Below are 15,760 nucleotides of genomic sequence, written 5' to 3'. Positions count from 1 at the left end.
TTGGGATGTTACAATTACACCTCCACAGCATGTCTTCCGAAGAGTCAAAACTTGCTTGCACACTAAAGAACTTTGGAAGACTATGTACCAGCGCCACCTAGTGGTGCTTCCTCTTTGTCCTTTTTCTTCTCTTTATATCCCCCCAAAAGCATGATTTTGTCCCCAGCGTGAGGATGCCCCCCCCTTTCCCCGCCCCATGGTTCATTCGCCGGTGTCTTTTCTCCTGCGTTAACTTCACATCCTCATATGGACGCCGTATGTAAATGGAGCTTCATTTACACAAGCACCGAGGTAGACAGGCAAATAAGCCATCCTTTGTCCGTCAGAACTCTGCTTTTCCCTTGGTCTCTAAAACATATTTTCAGTACTTAAGCACAGCTCCTTAAACATCCCCGGTACGTACATCTCGCAATGATTACAGGGCTTGGTACAACAGAAGCTTCACGTGACGGAGTTTATGGATAAATACCGTGAAAGTGGGGTGTTAGGTGTAGTGAGTTTGTCAGGCCTCTCAGAAGTGGCTGTTACAGACCAGTAAAACCTTTGCCAGCTGGGACCAGCTCTGTGTCAGCATGGCAGGATGGATCCAAAGACAGAGGGGGATGGGGGCTGGTGGCCAGTAATGGCAAGGAAGCGATAGAAGGCGTTGAAAGAATGAAACGCAGCTGGGTTCTGGGGAGGGGCGCAGCTGCTGTGTAACAAGGGAGTGAAGGAGAAACCAAGAGACACTGTGAAACCTATGTGCCACAGGCCTCTTATGGGAGGCAGAACAGAACCTTGCATGTTGGACCCTGGGGTCACAGATGCTGGGAAACACGGGAACTCCAGCAGCACAGCGTCCCCTACTGGTACAATGTAGCATTGCAGTCGGAAAGGACTGTGAGGGGAGAGCGCCCCCTACTGAGCCCCCAACCTGCTCCCTGCAGCACAGCGCCCCCTAGTGCCACACTAGGGCAGCACTGACTGCCAGGGGACAGCACCCCCTACTGAGCCCCCGCCTTCCAGCACCTAGGTTTCGGCTGCAGGTTTCCCACCCCACTTTCAACCACACCAAACCCTGCTCAGGCTGAGTTTATCCCCACTGCTGTTAACCCCACTCGCTGTGTGTCCCGCAGGAGCAGACCCAGGATGTGTGGGGCCCAGGAAGCGGCGCATGAGGAGCTGAGCAATTACAATTCCCCTGCCGGGGGGGGACCCGACCCTCCTTGCAGATGACAGCATCCAGTTCCTGTTAACGGCTGCGGCAGCTGCTGATTTATTAATCGCACTGATAAACCCCTCAGTCGTCGCTGGACTAAACCGCCCCCTGTAGCCTCCCGGTGCATTAAAGCATATTCAGTCTACAGACACTACCCTGGTGTGCGAGATTGGTTAGCTGCTCCTAAGCAGTGGGGAGGGAGCGAGAGAGCGTATGTGTGTTGGGGGCAGGGAGGTCCGTGTCCAGATAACGGGGGGCACAGATTACATGGGGAGGTGAATGATGCTCTGGGGTTTCAACAGACAGTTGATGAAGCCCAGAGATCACACTCCCCACCCAGAATCCTGGCTCCCAGCCTGCCCTGCTCTAACCACCAGATCCCACTCCCCTCCCAGAGCTGGGGATAGAACCCAGGAATCCTGGGTCTCAGCCCTCTGCTTTAACCCCTAGACCCCACTCCTGTCTATGCTGGTGCTCAGTGGACTGTGAGGAAGAGCCGTACACACTCAGGGATCTCAAAAATCAGTGCTTTATTGACGACAAGTTGCAGGCCATTATACAATACAAGCCACAGAGACAGTTCCTACCTGGCCAGTTGTCACCCCGCACACGCCAGGGCGGTGGTGGAGGTTTCTTTGTATCCCAATATACAAAGACAGGGGCAGAGGGACAACAGCCTAGATCAGAACCAGAATCCCCTGGAGGGGAAAGGCCTCATGTCCCATTCCCCACCCCCCAGGGTCTGGATTCTATATTTGCCGTTGCTCCCACGAGATGCATTTCCAAGCAGGGTTTAAAGCGCCGAACCTGGCTCTCCAGTGCAGACGTCAACTCACACGTGCACTAGTTACACACAGCTTGGTTGAAACCTTTCAAGCCCTAACCCTCTCCCCCATCCTTCCCCCCAGGCGCTGGAGCAGGGAGTCGATCCTTCACCTCAGCTGGCGGTGGGGCAGCTGCTCTGTCATGTACTGCCTGGGGCAGAAAATATATTTCCCCAAGGTCTTTCCAGTGAGGCTTGCCCCCTCTCCAGCATCAATGAACCCCCGACGCTTCCCTCACCCCCAGTAAGACATGGGAGGTGAACTCTGCCTTCCCAGCTCCTATGCAATCCCCTGACTCCTAAACCATTACGTTACCTTCCCGTGTGCTCAACGGCTGCTGTGCCCCACTCCAGAGGTGGCTGCATCTCGGCGCTGAGGGAGCGATGCCCGTGCAGCGCTGCTGGGTGGATGTTATCCGCTGCCCCACCCCAGAGGTGGCTGCATTTCAGCCAGGGGAGCCTTTCCGCTGCATATCGAAGCCTTTGGCCCCTGCCCTGGATTCCCTCCAGCCGGCCAATGCCCCCCTCCCCCATGCATGTGCTGAGCTCAGCAAGGTCACTGCTCTCAGGATCAATAAACCGCGGGGGCTGTTAGTCTCTGGGTTGGAGCCGTCCAGTCGGATCCATCATCCCCCGTTTGCTGAACCGTGAGCCAGTGAGAGCCACAAAGCTGCAACTGCACTGGGGAGACGAATAGGTGAGTCTGTGCTACCGCTGGCCCCCCAGCTCCGAGAGGGGGAGAGAGGGGTCAAGGGAGGGAACGATGCAGCATCAAGGGCTGGATATTGGATCTGCCCTGCGAATTACCTGTCCAATACACCAGTTCTCAGACCCCACACCAAGAGCTGGGGATAGAACCCAGGAGTCCTGGCTCCCAGCCCCCCCTGCTCCAACCCTCTAGACCCCACTGCCCTCTTTGTCGGTGCTCAATGGACAGCAAGGAAGAACCGTATTCTCCAGGGTGCCCAAGAAAATCGGTGGTTTCTTGATGACAGTTGCAGGCCCTTATACAATACAAGGTGCAGGGACACGTTCCTTCCCCGGCCAGCTGGCAGTGCACATGACAGTCACCCCACACACATGGGGGGTAGGGGGGGAGTCTTCTTTCTACCCCAATATACAGAGACGGGGCAGGGGGATCTGGGCCTGGATCAGAGCCAGCATCCCCTGGAGGGGAAAGGCCCCATGTCCCCTTCACCACACTGGGGGCAGACCGCAACCAGTGCCCCCATGGAGGGGAAAGACCCTGTGTCCCATTCCCTGCCCCCCAACCCAGCCAGTCCCCCACCTTGGGCCTGGATTCTATATTTCCCGTTGCTCCCACAAGATGCATTTCCAAGGAGGGTTTGATGCTCCAAACCTGCCTCTCCAGTTCTGACTCCCAGCCCCCATGCTCTAACCCACTAGGCCCCACTCCCCTGCCAGAGTTGGGGCTAGAACCCAGGATTCCTGACCCCCCCAACCCACTAGATCCTGTGCCCGTCCACACAGACCCTGCAGCTTCCTGCCCAGGTCTGGATCACCTGTTTGTCGCTGTCCCCCCATTCCCTCTACTTTGTCTGGTTCCTCTGCTCTCTGCTGCCTTGGTATCTCGGGTCCCACAGCTGCTGGGCTCAGGGGTACAATTTGTGAAGCCACTGTGTGAGATGACCATGCGCCGGACTCCTGGGTTCTATCCCCAGCTCTGGAAGGGGAGTGGGGTCTCATGGGTTAGAGCAGAGGGGGCTGGGAGCCAGGACTCCTGGGTTCTACCAGTAGGGGGTGGGGGAATGCGATGGTTGCCCTCCCGTCCTGACTCGTTCTCCCAGGGCAGGAAGGGCGCTCTCACCCGCAGTGGGGTGAAGGATGTACCAGGGTGAGCTCAGCAAAAGACTCAGCGCTCCAGGGTGAATGACCGGTGGGGCTGTATTTGCTAAAGGGGAACAAGGACAGCAAAGGAAACTATCTGCCCCCATCGGTTGGTGGAGGGCTTGGATCAGATCAGGACTGGCAATGGCTGAAGGGGAAAGGCCCTATGGCCCTTGCCCTGTAACTCCCTTGGGGGGCGGTTCCCTTCCAGCTGCCGCGATGCTGGGACTCCTCCCCTGCCTGCTCCTCCTCTCCCTGCCGGGCTCCAGCTCTGGTTCCGATGACGACGGCACCGTGGTGCTCACCACCAGCGGCCCCATCCGGGGCAAGCGCCTCCCGGCCGGCTCCGACACAGTGACGGCCTTCCTGGGCATCCCCTATGCCGAGCCCCCCGTGGGGGCCTTGCGCTTCCAGAAACCGCTTCCCCACCAGCCCTGGAGCCACGTCTTGGAGACCACCAGCTTCGGCAATGTCTGCCACCAGGCTGTGCTTACTGGTCACCCTGAGGCTAATGTCTGGATACCAAAAAGACCGCAGTCCGAGGACTGCCTCTTCCTCAACGTCTGGGTGCCCCATCCCCAGCCGAACGGGACGGCCCCCATCCTCATCTGGATCCATGGCGGGGGGTTCTTCATAGGGGCAGCCTCCCTCGACGTCTATGACGGGCGCTTCTTAGCCGCCACCGAGAACGTGATCGTGGCCTCCATGAACTACCGGCTGGGGGCGCTGGGCTTCCTGTCCCTGCCCCCGGCCGCCCCGGGGAACGCCGGCCTGTGGGACCAGCGCTTGGCGCTGCGCTGGCTGCGGGACAACGCGGCTGCCTTCGGTGGAGACCCGGCTCGTTTCCTGCTCTTCGGCCAGAGCGCCGGCGGTTCCTCAGTCGGCTTCCACCTCCTCTCTGCGGGGAGCCGGGCCCTCTTCACCCGCGCCGCGCTGCAGAGCGGAGCCGCCACCGCACCCTGGGCTTGGATTTCCCTCGAGGAAGCCAAGGAGAGAGGCCGGAGGCTGGGCCAGCTGCTGGGCTGCGCCGATGGTGATGACACGGCCCTGGTGGGCTGCCTGCAGGGGAAGGAACCCGGGGAGTTCCACAAACACGAGTTCTCTGTCTTGCGCCACAAGGAGCTGGTGGGGCTGCCTTTTGTGCCGACACCAGATGGGGATTTCCTCCCTGACACACCACCAAGGCTGCTGAGGGCCGGGCACGGCCAGCCTATGCCCATCCTGGCTGGGTTCACCTCCAACGAAGGCGCCTACATATTAAAATTCAGTCCTCTTGACTTCAGCCTGGAGAACACCAGCCACATCGGCTGGGAAGAGCTGCTGCAGGTGGTGAGGCTGGGAATGCCAGGGGCCCCAGAAGAGGCCGTGCAGATCGTGGCACAGCGGTACAGCCAGGAGAGGCAGGATGAGGCACGGTACTTATGGGCCATGGACCAAACCACCGGTGACCGCCTCTTTGTGTGCCCGGTAGCCGAGGTAGCTGGGCGAGAGGCGGAGGCCGGCAGTCCTGTGTACACCTACTACTTCACTCACCGCATTCCTGGCTTGTCTTTACCTGAGTGGATGGGGGTGCCACACGGCTCCGAGTTGCCCTACCTCTTCGGGACCCTAGCGTTCATGTGGGGTGCCAACTACACTCTCACGGAGGCCGAGACCGGGCTGAGACACAGGGTGATGCGGTACTGGGCGGAGTTTGCCAGGAGCGGGTAAGGGAGTCCCCCAGAATCCTCTCGTGCCCCTGAGTCCTATCAGCCCAAAACGCAGCCCCAGTGATCAAACCAGCACAGCGAGTGTCCCCCTTGAGCCAGTTGTCCACAACGTGGTCTGGCAGCCAAGTCTCAGAAGACTTCCTTCTTAAATATAGGTGACCTGTTCAACGTACGCCCCTGGCCACAGGGAGAGCTACATTTTTAGGAGGAAAGCAAAATTTAAAACATGATGATTCATAGTTAGTAACAGTCCCCTTCCTCTTTCACATGGGTATTTTGAAAACACAACAACATGATCACGCTCCTGCAGAAAAAACAAGTAGATTAGACAACAGCCCCTGGCTACCTCCTCTTCCCCAGCACAGTCCTGATAAAAGCAAAGCTATAAACCCCAAGCACCCAGAAAACCCTGATACACCCCCTACAACACCTAAAAGCTTTTACTTCTTGGCGCCTGACTACCCAACGTGGGCCCACTGACTCCCAGGATAGAGTTAGCCACTTTCCCCATTGTCTAATCACCATGAGTTCTCACATTTGCCACCCCATTCACATCTCTGCAGTCACCTGGCCAAGGTGATGCAGATTGTGAGCATCAAATACAGGGAAACCCCCAACTGTGCAGCTCTGGGCATTGCATGGCACTCCTTGGACATCTATGCAAATTATACCTCAAGCCAGTCCCTCTTCTCCATTTACTCACAGCAGGAGCCAGGAAGCTGCATATGCAAATCAGCTCAGCAGCAGGTAGAAAGTTGGCCTCCATTCCCCCACTTCACCTCCAAAGGGAGCCAAAGAGCTGCTGTTACCACAGGCCAGCTCAGCCCTGCTTTGCTATAGGCAATCTCACTGCTACTTGCCTAGGAGGCAGGCAGAGGGAGGCCATCTTAACTGTGGGCAGCCTCTGGCTTCTCTCTCCCTAGAAACAATAGGAGGTGATTGCCATCTTTTCTATAGGCAGCCCACCCTGCAAGTGCTATAGGCAAATGGCAGCCATCACAACTCAGGGCAGCCTGTGGCTTCAATCCCATTGAATCTTCAATCCCAAGGGTCGGTCCTGGGGCCGGTTTTATTCAATATCTTCATTAATAGGGTTACCATATCTATTAAATAAAAAAAGAGGACCCTCCACGGGCCCTGGCCCCGCCCATTTCCCCACCCCCAGCCCCGCCCCAACTCCGCCCCTTCCCCGCCCTAACTCCGCCCCCTCCTCCCTCCCACTCCCAGCCACGGGGAAAGGGCTGCCCGAGCGCTACCGGCTTCACGGTTTGCCGGGCAGCCCCCAGACCCTGCGCCCCCGACCGGCGCTTGCCCAGCGCAGCTGGAGCCCGGGAGGGGAAGCGCCCAGCCGGGGGCGCAGGGTCTGGGGGCTGCCCGGCAAACCGTGAAGCCGGTAGCGCTCGGGCTTCGGGCAGCCCCCATGCCTCCGGACCCTGCGCCCCCGGCCGGGCACTTCCCCTCCTGGGCTCCGGCGGCGCAGGGTCCGGAGGTATGGGGGCTGCCCAAAGCCCGTAGCGCTCGGCTCTTAAACAGAGCCGAAGAGTCGGGGAGGAGCAGAGCCGCCGCGGCTGGAGGCTCTGCTCCTCCCCTGACTCTTCGGCTCTGTTTAAGAGCCGAGCTGCCCCAGCGCTACAGGCTTCGGGCAGCCCCCGTGCCTCCAGACCGTGCCCCGCCGGAGCCCGGGAGGGGAAGTGCCCAGCCGGCGGCTGGGGTCCGGAGGTAAGGGGGCTGCCTGAAGCCCATAGCGCTCGGGCAGCTCGGCTCTTAAACAGAGCCGAAGAGTCAGGGGAGGAGCAGAGCCGCCATTTTCCCGGACATGTTCGGCTTTTTGGCAATTCCCCCCGGACAGGGGTTTGAGTGCCGAAAAGCTGGACATGTCCGGGAAAAAGAGGACGTATGGTAACCCTATTCATTAATGATCTGGAGGATGGCGTGGACTGCACTCTCAGCAAGTTTGCAGATGACACTAAACTGGGAGGAGTGGTAGATACGCTGGAGGGTAGGGATAGGATACAGAGGGACCTAGACAAATTAGAGGATTGGGCCAAAAGAAACCTGATGAGGTTCAACAAGGACAAGTGCAGAGTCCTGCACTTAGGACGGAAGAATCCCATTCACTGTTACAGACTAGGGACCGAGTGGCTAGGCAGCAGTTCTGCAGAAAAGGACCTAGGGGTTATGGTGGACGAGAAGCTGGATATGAGTCAACAGTGTGCCCTTGTTGCCAAGAAAGCTAACGGCATTTTGGGCTGTATAAGTAGGGGCATTGCCAGCAGATCGAGGGACGTGATCGTTCCCCTCTATTTGACATTGGTGAGGTCTCACCTGGAGTACTGTGTCCAGTTTTGGGCCCCACACTACAAGAAGGATGTGGAAAAATTGCCCAGCGGAGGGCAACAAAAATGATTAGGGGGCTGGAGCACATGAGTTATGAGGAAAGGCTGAGGGAACTGGGATTGTTTAGTCTACAGAAGAGAAGAATGAGGGGGGATTTGATAGCTGCTTTCAACTACCTGAAAGGGGGTTCCAAAGAGGATGGATCTAGACTGTTCTCAGTGGTACCAGATGACAGAACAAGGAGTAATGGTCTCAAGTTGCAGTGTGGGAGGTTTAGATTGGATATTAGGAAAAACTTTTTCACTAGGAGGGTGGTGAAGCACTGGAATGGGTTACCTAGGGAGGTGGTGGAATCTCCTTCCTTAGAGGTTTTTAAGGTCAGGCTTGACAAAGCCCTGGCTGGGATGATTTAGTTGGGATTAGGTCCTGCTTTGAGCAGGGGGTTGGACTAGATGACCTCCTGAGGTCCCTTCCAACCCTGATATTCTATTCTATGAAAACATCTTTAGTTAGGGAAGCAAATGGCTTTCTCCTGTTTGGAAGGACAAGGGACAGTGGGCATCTTAACTGAGGGCAAACTGTGGCTTCAGCCTCCTTCCCGCCCAGGTCTGTGCCCTCATGTTTCCCCACCACCACAGTGTCCTTCCCTCTCCCGCTATGTTGCTCTGCTCCCCACACTGCCTATTCTATGTCTGAGAGCACAAAAGGAAAGCCATCTTCACTGAGGGCAGCATGTGGCTTCAGTCTCATAGAGAACTGAGTATTAGTCCATTTGAGAAGAACAGAGGGTGGCAGCCATCTTAACTGAGGGTGGCCATTTTGGAAAGGAGCCAGATTTTGCAGGTTGACTCCCAATGACTCCTGCATCTGGGTGTCAGACTCCCATTGGAGCACATTCCCATCCCCACCCAGGTCCAGTTCTAACTTCCACGGGACGTGTTCAATTTCCCCCCAGGAACCCCACAGGGTCAGAGGGCAGCAAGGAGCAGTGGCCCCTCTACAACTCCAAGGAGCAGAACTTCGTCCGCATCAGCACAGAGCCGCCCCAGGCCAAGGGGACATCGCCCGCCCAGCACTGCGGCTTCTTAGCATCGCTGCTCAAAGAGACGCCAAGCCCCACAGGTGAGCATCAGTAGGGTAAGAGGATTGCAATGCTAGAGGGGAAAGGCCTCGTGTCACATTCCCCGACCCCCCCGAAGCAGGCAGTTCCCCTATCCTGGGGCCAGATTGGAGCTGGCACACCTTATAGGGAAAATTCCCTGCCCTCCCAAGCCAGCCAGTCCCCTAGATCTGAGGATGGATTACAGCTGGCATCTCCTAGAGGGGAAAAGCCTTGTGTCCCATTTGCCACTTTTCATGTGAACATGGGATGATCCTCTGGCCTCCTAGAGGGGCAGACACCTGTGAGGAGCTCTCCCATCCCCTGAGGTCCTCAGATCCCACGTGCTGTGGGGCAGCCCCAAACTCAAGCCCAGTTTGTGGTTGTTTGGGCCTTTTCAGTGGCAGAATGACATCTGCGTTTCCTCCCCCAGCTGAGATCCACAGAACTGCTGACCCCTCAAGGAAGAAGGAACATGAGGAAGAGAAGGAGAACTGAGCCCCATGGAGGAAGCCAGGACCTGCAGCATCAAATCCCAGATGCCTACCACCAGCTGAGCAAAGGGAGTAATTCCCCCAGCTGGGAGTCAGCAGGTGGCTGCTGTAGTAATTAATCTGGCCACTAGATGGCGATATCATCATAAGAACATAAGAAAGGCCGTACTGGGTCAGACCAAAGGTCCATCTAGCCCAGTATCTGTCTACCGACAGTGGCCAATGCCAGGTGCCCCAGAGGGAGTGAACCTAACAGGCAATGATCAAGTGATCTCTCTCCTGCCATCCATCTCCATCCTCTTCACTAGCCCACGAAAGCTTATGCTCAAATAAATTTGTTAGTCTCTAAGGTGCCACAAGTACTCCTGTTCTTTTTGCGGATACAGACTAGCACGGCTGCTACTCTGAAACCTTTCCAGGCATGTTTCCTAGCAGTATGTCATTCAGCCATTAGATGTCGCTGTGTGCAGCATATCGCTCCAGCCAATGTGGTGTCCCTGGTAAACAAGGAAGCCCACTCTGGACCGAGAGCTGTGTAGAAGACTGTTTGGGTTAGTAGCTGCTTTCTTTAATAAACGCCTTCTGTTATTATTATTTATTATGTGCGTCACCAAGTGAGATAGAAGAACCCAGGAGTCCTGACTCCCACCCCCCTCCAACTCAGGAGGCCCCACTTTCGTCCCCAAGCCATGGATTGAACTCAGGAGTCCAGGCTCCCAGCCCCCCACACTCCAATCATTATACATTGCGAAGTGACACCACTTTTCCCCGCCTGAGGTTCTGTCAGTTTGACTGGGTTACCCCAGACGTCTCCATGGCCGAGCAGAGATCTGGTGGGTTGCTGACCCAAGACGTGCCAGGGAAGTGGCCTGTACGTGACTGAGAGGACCCGGGGCTGTGATTCATCGTCTTTCAGCGGCACTGCGGGGGTTGCTCACCCCAGGTTGACACGCCCCTGCTAAAAGCTGCCTGCGTTCAGCATGTAACCCCTAGCATGGCAGGCGGAGACCAGCGATCCCCATCCACACCTCTGAGTCCTCCAAGGAGAGGTCCCTCTCCACCAGGGATACTAATTGACACGGTCATTTCCAGGGCAGCTGTATGTGTGCATCTGAGTCGGCACATTAGAAGGACACAGACACCACACCAGGGGGCTGATTTCAGCATCTTCAACACTCATTTGTCCTCCCCAGAGGAAAGGGGGCTGGGAGTGAAAACTCCTGGGTCCTATTGTTGACTCTCAAAGGGGAGTGGTGGAGCTGGGAATCAGGACTCCTGGGTTCTTTTCCCAGCTCTGGAAAGGGAGTGGGGTCTAGGGGGTTAGAGACAGGGGGGAGAAGCTGGGAGCCAGGACTCCTGGGTTTCTATCCCCAGCTCTGAGAGTGGTGTGGGGTCTAGTGGGTTAGAGCAGGGCAGGCTGGGAGCCAGGACTCCTGGGTTTCTATCCCCAGCTCTGGGAGAGGAATGGGGTCTAGTGGTAAGAGTAGGGGGCTGGGAGTCAGACCCTAGGCATGCTGGGCTTCTCTGCAGGGAGTACAGAGGTCTTAGATGGGAAAGACACACACCCCTGACTGATCACAGGGTGGCTGGGGACTGGCATTATCCTTCTGTGCCGTGGCCAGCCATACAGGGAGCATCGCCCGGGGAGCGCTGGCTGGAGGGACAGGGCAGAGCCATTTCATAGGAGCTGCCCACGCAGAGAACAATCACTGCTGGGCACGGATCAGTCTCCACAGCTAGATTCAGTGGGGGACTGGAAACCCGGACTCCTGGGTTCTCTCCCTAGCTCTGGAGGGGGAGTGAGTCTAGCGGATAGGACCAGGGATGGATCTGGTGTATTCAGGGTCTTTATTTTACATTTTATCTCCAGGGACCAGGGTCAGCACTGCCTGCGAAGGGAGAGCGCCCCCTACTGAGCCCCCACCCCAATCCCTGCAGCACAGCTCCCCCTAGCGCCACACCAGGGTTGCCACTGACTCAATAGCAGGTAAATATGAGGGAGGCAGTGTCCTAATTCCCTCAGGAACAGATCAAGCTGAACCCATTAACTGTGAGAACAAAGTGTTTGTCCTTATTTACGCCAGTTCATCAGGATCCATCCCACCTCCACACAGGGTATTTATAGCTTCATAGATTCATGTATTCCAAGGCCAGAAAGAGGCATTGTGATCATCCAGTCTGACCCCCTGTGTAACACAGGGCAGAGAACTGCCCCCCACAATAATTCCTACAGCAGATCTCAGAGGGTGAGGTTACATATCGGAAACATATTTCATGGCTGATGCAATTTTGTTTACAAACGAGGATAAAAGTCTTGCCCAAAACCAATGGTAGGCCTAGGACTAGAACCCAGAATCCTGATTCCGCGTGTCCCCTGCTCTAACCACTACATCCCACTCCCCTCCCAGAGCCGGGGGAATAGAACCCAGGAGTCCTGACTCCCAGCTCCCCCAGCTCTAACTACTAGATTCCACTCCCCTCCCAGAGCCAGGGATAGAACCCAGGAGTCCTGACTCCCAGCTCCCTCACCTCTAACCACTAAACTCCACTCCCCTCCCAGAGCCAGGGATAGAACCCAGGAGTCCTGACTCCCAGCTCCCCCAGCTCTAACTACTAGATTCCACTCCCCACCCAGAGCCAGGGATAGAACCCAGGAGTCCTGACTCCCAGCTCCCTCACCTCTAACCACTAAACTCCACTCCCCTCCCAGAGCCAGGGATAGAACCCAGGAGTCCTGACTCCCAGCTCCCTCACCTCTAACCACTAAACTCCACTCCCCTCCCAGAGCCAGGGATAGAACCCAGGAGTCCTGACTCCCAGCTCCCCCAGCTCTAACTACTAGACTCCACTCCCCGCCCAGAGCCAGGGATAGAACCCAGGAGTCCTGACTCCCAGCTCCCTCACCTCTAACCACTAAACTCCACTCCCCGCCCAGAGCCAGGGATAGAACCCAGGAGTCCTGACTCCCAGCTCCCTCACCTCTAACCACTAAACTCCCCTCCCCTCCCAGAGCCAGGGATAGAACCCAGGAGTCCTGACTCCCAGCTCCCTCACCTCTAACCACTAAACTCCATTCCTCTCCCAGAGTCAGGGATAGAACCCAGGAGTCCTGACTCCCAGCTCCCTCACCTCTAACCACTAAACTCCACTCCTCTCCCAGAGTCAGGGATAGAACCCAGGAGTCCTGACTCCCAGCTCCCTCACCTCTAACCACTAAACTCCCCTCCCCTCCCAGAGCCAGGGATAGAACCCAGGAGTCCTGACTCCCAGCTCCCTCACCTCTAACCACTAAACTCCACTCCTCTCCCAGAGTCAGGGATAGAACCCAGGAGTCCTGACTCCCAGCTCCCCCACCTCTAACCACTAAACTCCACTCCCCTCCCAGAACTGGGGTCGGAACCCAAGAGTCCCAGCTCCCAACCTCCCCCACCCCAGCCTACTAGACCCCACTCCACTCTCAATCAGAGAGACAACTCAGGAGTCCTGACTCTCAGCCCCCCTACTGAATGTATCCCTGGTGGAGGGAGGGGGGGTGTTGCTTCTGGGCAGCGGGTGTTCTTTGTGTGGGAGTCCACCTGGCAATCTCCTTGGACATCAGCCACAGTCCAGTGAGTCCAGTCTTGCTGTCCTCCACCCCCATGAGTGATCTGCGGGCGTTGGCCCTCAGGGGATTGTGGGAGGATAAAGCCAGCCCCAAGCCCCCCTGCGATCAGCCAGGAGTCTGCATCTCCACCAGCTGAGAACTCTCCACTCCCCTGACCCAGCACCAGCCTTGACCCAGAGGAGCCCAGCATGGCCCGGGCTCTGCTCCTCGCAGCTTCTGCCCTGCTCTGCCTCATGCTAGGGGGTAAGTGCTGTCTCGGGCTGTGGGGGGAATTCCACTAGTGTGTGAACTATACAGACCCTGAGCTGCTTCTGCTGTGGGGGGCCCCTTTCTCCTCCTATAGCTGGAGATAGAACCCAGGAGTCCTGGCTCCCAGCTCCCCCTGCTGTAACTACTAGATCCCACTCCCCTCCCAGAGCCAAGCCCCAGAGGTTGCAGTAGGGGCTGCCAGTGGCGGGCGCTGCTGGGGAGCGCTCCTTTGGGGGGATGCCCGGGTGATGGGTTGGGCGGCCACAGCCTGATGGGTGCTCATCTCTCATGTCCCTCCACAGCTGACGCCCTGCGCTGCCGGCTCTGCAGCTCCTTGCAGCCAGGGATGCCCTGCATGCCCCAAAAAATGAGCTGCAACTCCCAGCCGCCCAAGGCAGCCTGCCTCTCCGTCACCATCTCCTACGGTAAGGACCCAGGCGTTCGGCTGCCCTTGTCTCCTTTCTCCACTAGGGGCTCTGCTGGCACCCATCCAGAGGCAAGAGCCTCCCCCCTCTCACTTCTGTCTAAAACTCTTACTCCCCCCTGCTTCACACCCCTCACCTTATCCCCCACCCACATCTGAGCAGAGGTGGTTAGCTCCACCTACAGCGTTGGCCACACCCACTCAAAACCAATAACCACACCCCTTTCCTCCTTGGGTTATTACTGGCCTCTCACCTTCCATTGCTGGCCTATCAGTGTCTGAGCTGGCCCTGCCCACTCTGTTTGCCGCACCCACCTAGAGGCCGTAGACCCGCCACCCCATCCTTCCAAGACATGGCTTGCATTATCTGGACCACAGCCCATGGCATAGCTTTAAACTGCATCCCATCCCCCCCGCCATTCTTTATAGGACCCCCATGGCTCCACCTCCTTTGCCTCCAGCCAATCAGCACCTCCACTGTTCCACGCCACCTAGGGGACACTGTGATCTTTCTCCCCCACTCCAATAACCTCCCTTCCTCCTGCACACACTAGCACACCTTGATCCCACCCAACTCTCCGCACGGGATGGGATCCAACCACTGAACCCCACATGCTGCTAAGCCTCCTGAGGCTGGGCAGTGACTCATCATTTCTTCCCGCTCTGGCTCTCTCAGGCACACTCCCAGGTGCACCCCATCTCCTACACGCATGTTGGCAGTGGGGACCCTGCAGGTCATCTGCCTAGGCCCCGAAACCAGTGTCTCTGCCCTTCCGAGCCCCTCAGTTACTCAGACACATTCCCTGGGAGTCCACCTCAATGGGAGAGTTATGGTTTCTCTAACACACACACACACTCTTATTTTCATCTAGGCTGACTCCTGTATAGCTAAGCTTGGCAGACTTCAATTTTTATTTTTGACACATAATATCAATGTTTATTTTTAAGCATCTTTATATCTATTTAAATTTTCACAGCTGTGCAAAATTTGGGGTTTTCAACATTTTTCTCCCAATTTTTATCGGTTTAAATGTTCACAGTTGCAGGAAATTGGATGGGTTTCAGACAATAAGGGAGGGGTTGGACAATCATTATTTCCTGACAGTAGTTGTTGAGATTTGAAAAGCTAAAGCTTTTATAACCCATAAAACACAAATTGTCAACATCACATATCGAAACGTATAATGGAAATAGCCTTAAAGCAAACTCTGATAAGTTTGTAAGCAGCATTTTTCTTACGTTGACTGTCTACAAATTTCACTTATCATTAGAAATGTATTTTGTCGGTTCATGTGTGTGTGGTGAAATGGACATTTACCGATAAAAATAGAGTCTTTCCAAACCTGTACATAACACAGGCTGTGTTGTTCACCCCATGCTCTGAACCTCTGATGGCTAAAAGCTGGGACCGAGGATGGATCACTTGATAATCGTCCTGTTCTGGTCATTGCCTCTGAAGCATCTGCTGCCAGACACTATAGGAAGACAGGAGACTGGGCTAGATTGACCATTGGGCTGACCCAATATGGCCGTTCTTATGGTCATACTCTGGGTGACCCTTAACCTCTGACTGCCAGGAGCTGGGAGTGGATGACAGGGGCTGGATCACTCAATAATTGCCCTGTTCTGTTCATTCCCTCTGAAGCCCCTGGCATTGGCCACTGTCGGAAGACAGGACACTGGGCTGGATGGACCATTGCTCTGGCCCAGTGTGGCCGTTCTTATGTGATCACTCAGTGCGTAAGCAAGCGCTCTGGTTTCTTCGAGGCCCTGCTCCAACTGGCTGCACAATGCCAAGAGCTTTGCAGGCAGCATCCCGCCGGGTCTCTCTGTCTGGGAAGCTCGGCCCTCAGAGGCACAGTCCCCCACCCGACCCGGGCCGCCCATTCTGTGTCACCCTCCCCATACCCACTGGGGGAGGGCTTGTGTCCCTTTCATCCCACCGGGGGAAGCTAAAGCGGCTCAACTCGCTGGT

General features: G+C 56.4%; 1 protein-coding gene across 1 annotated transcript; it reads left to right on the top strand.

Annotated features, from left to right (window-relative positions):
- The first annotated feature begins 4,076 nt into the window (after nt 1-4,076).
- Nucleotides 4,077-9,512, top strand: LOC135887895 (acetylcholinesterase-like). The gene is made up of 3 exons (XM_065415682.1): nt 4,077-5,575; nt 8,871-9,037; nt 9,448-9,512. The coding sequence occupies exons 1-3, from the start codon at nt 4,089-4,091 to the stop codon at nt 9,510-9,512; spliced, it is 1,719 nt and encodes a 572-aa protein (XP_065271754.1). The 5' UTR covers nt 4,077-4,088.
- Nucleotides 9,513-15,760: the final 6,248 nt, after the last annotated feature.

This window comes from Emys orbicularis, chromosome 13 (assembly GCF_028017835.1).
Source record: "Emys orbicularis isolate rEmyOrb1 chromosome 13, rEmyOrb1.hap1, whole genome shotgun sequence".
Lineage (NCBI taxonomy): Eukaryota > Metazoa > Chordata > Testudines > Emydidae > Emys > Emys orbicularis.
The sequence above is the reverse complement of the archived record's forward strand: the minus strand, read 5'-3'. Positions and strand labels throughout refer to the sequence as shown.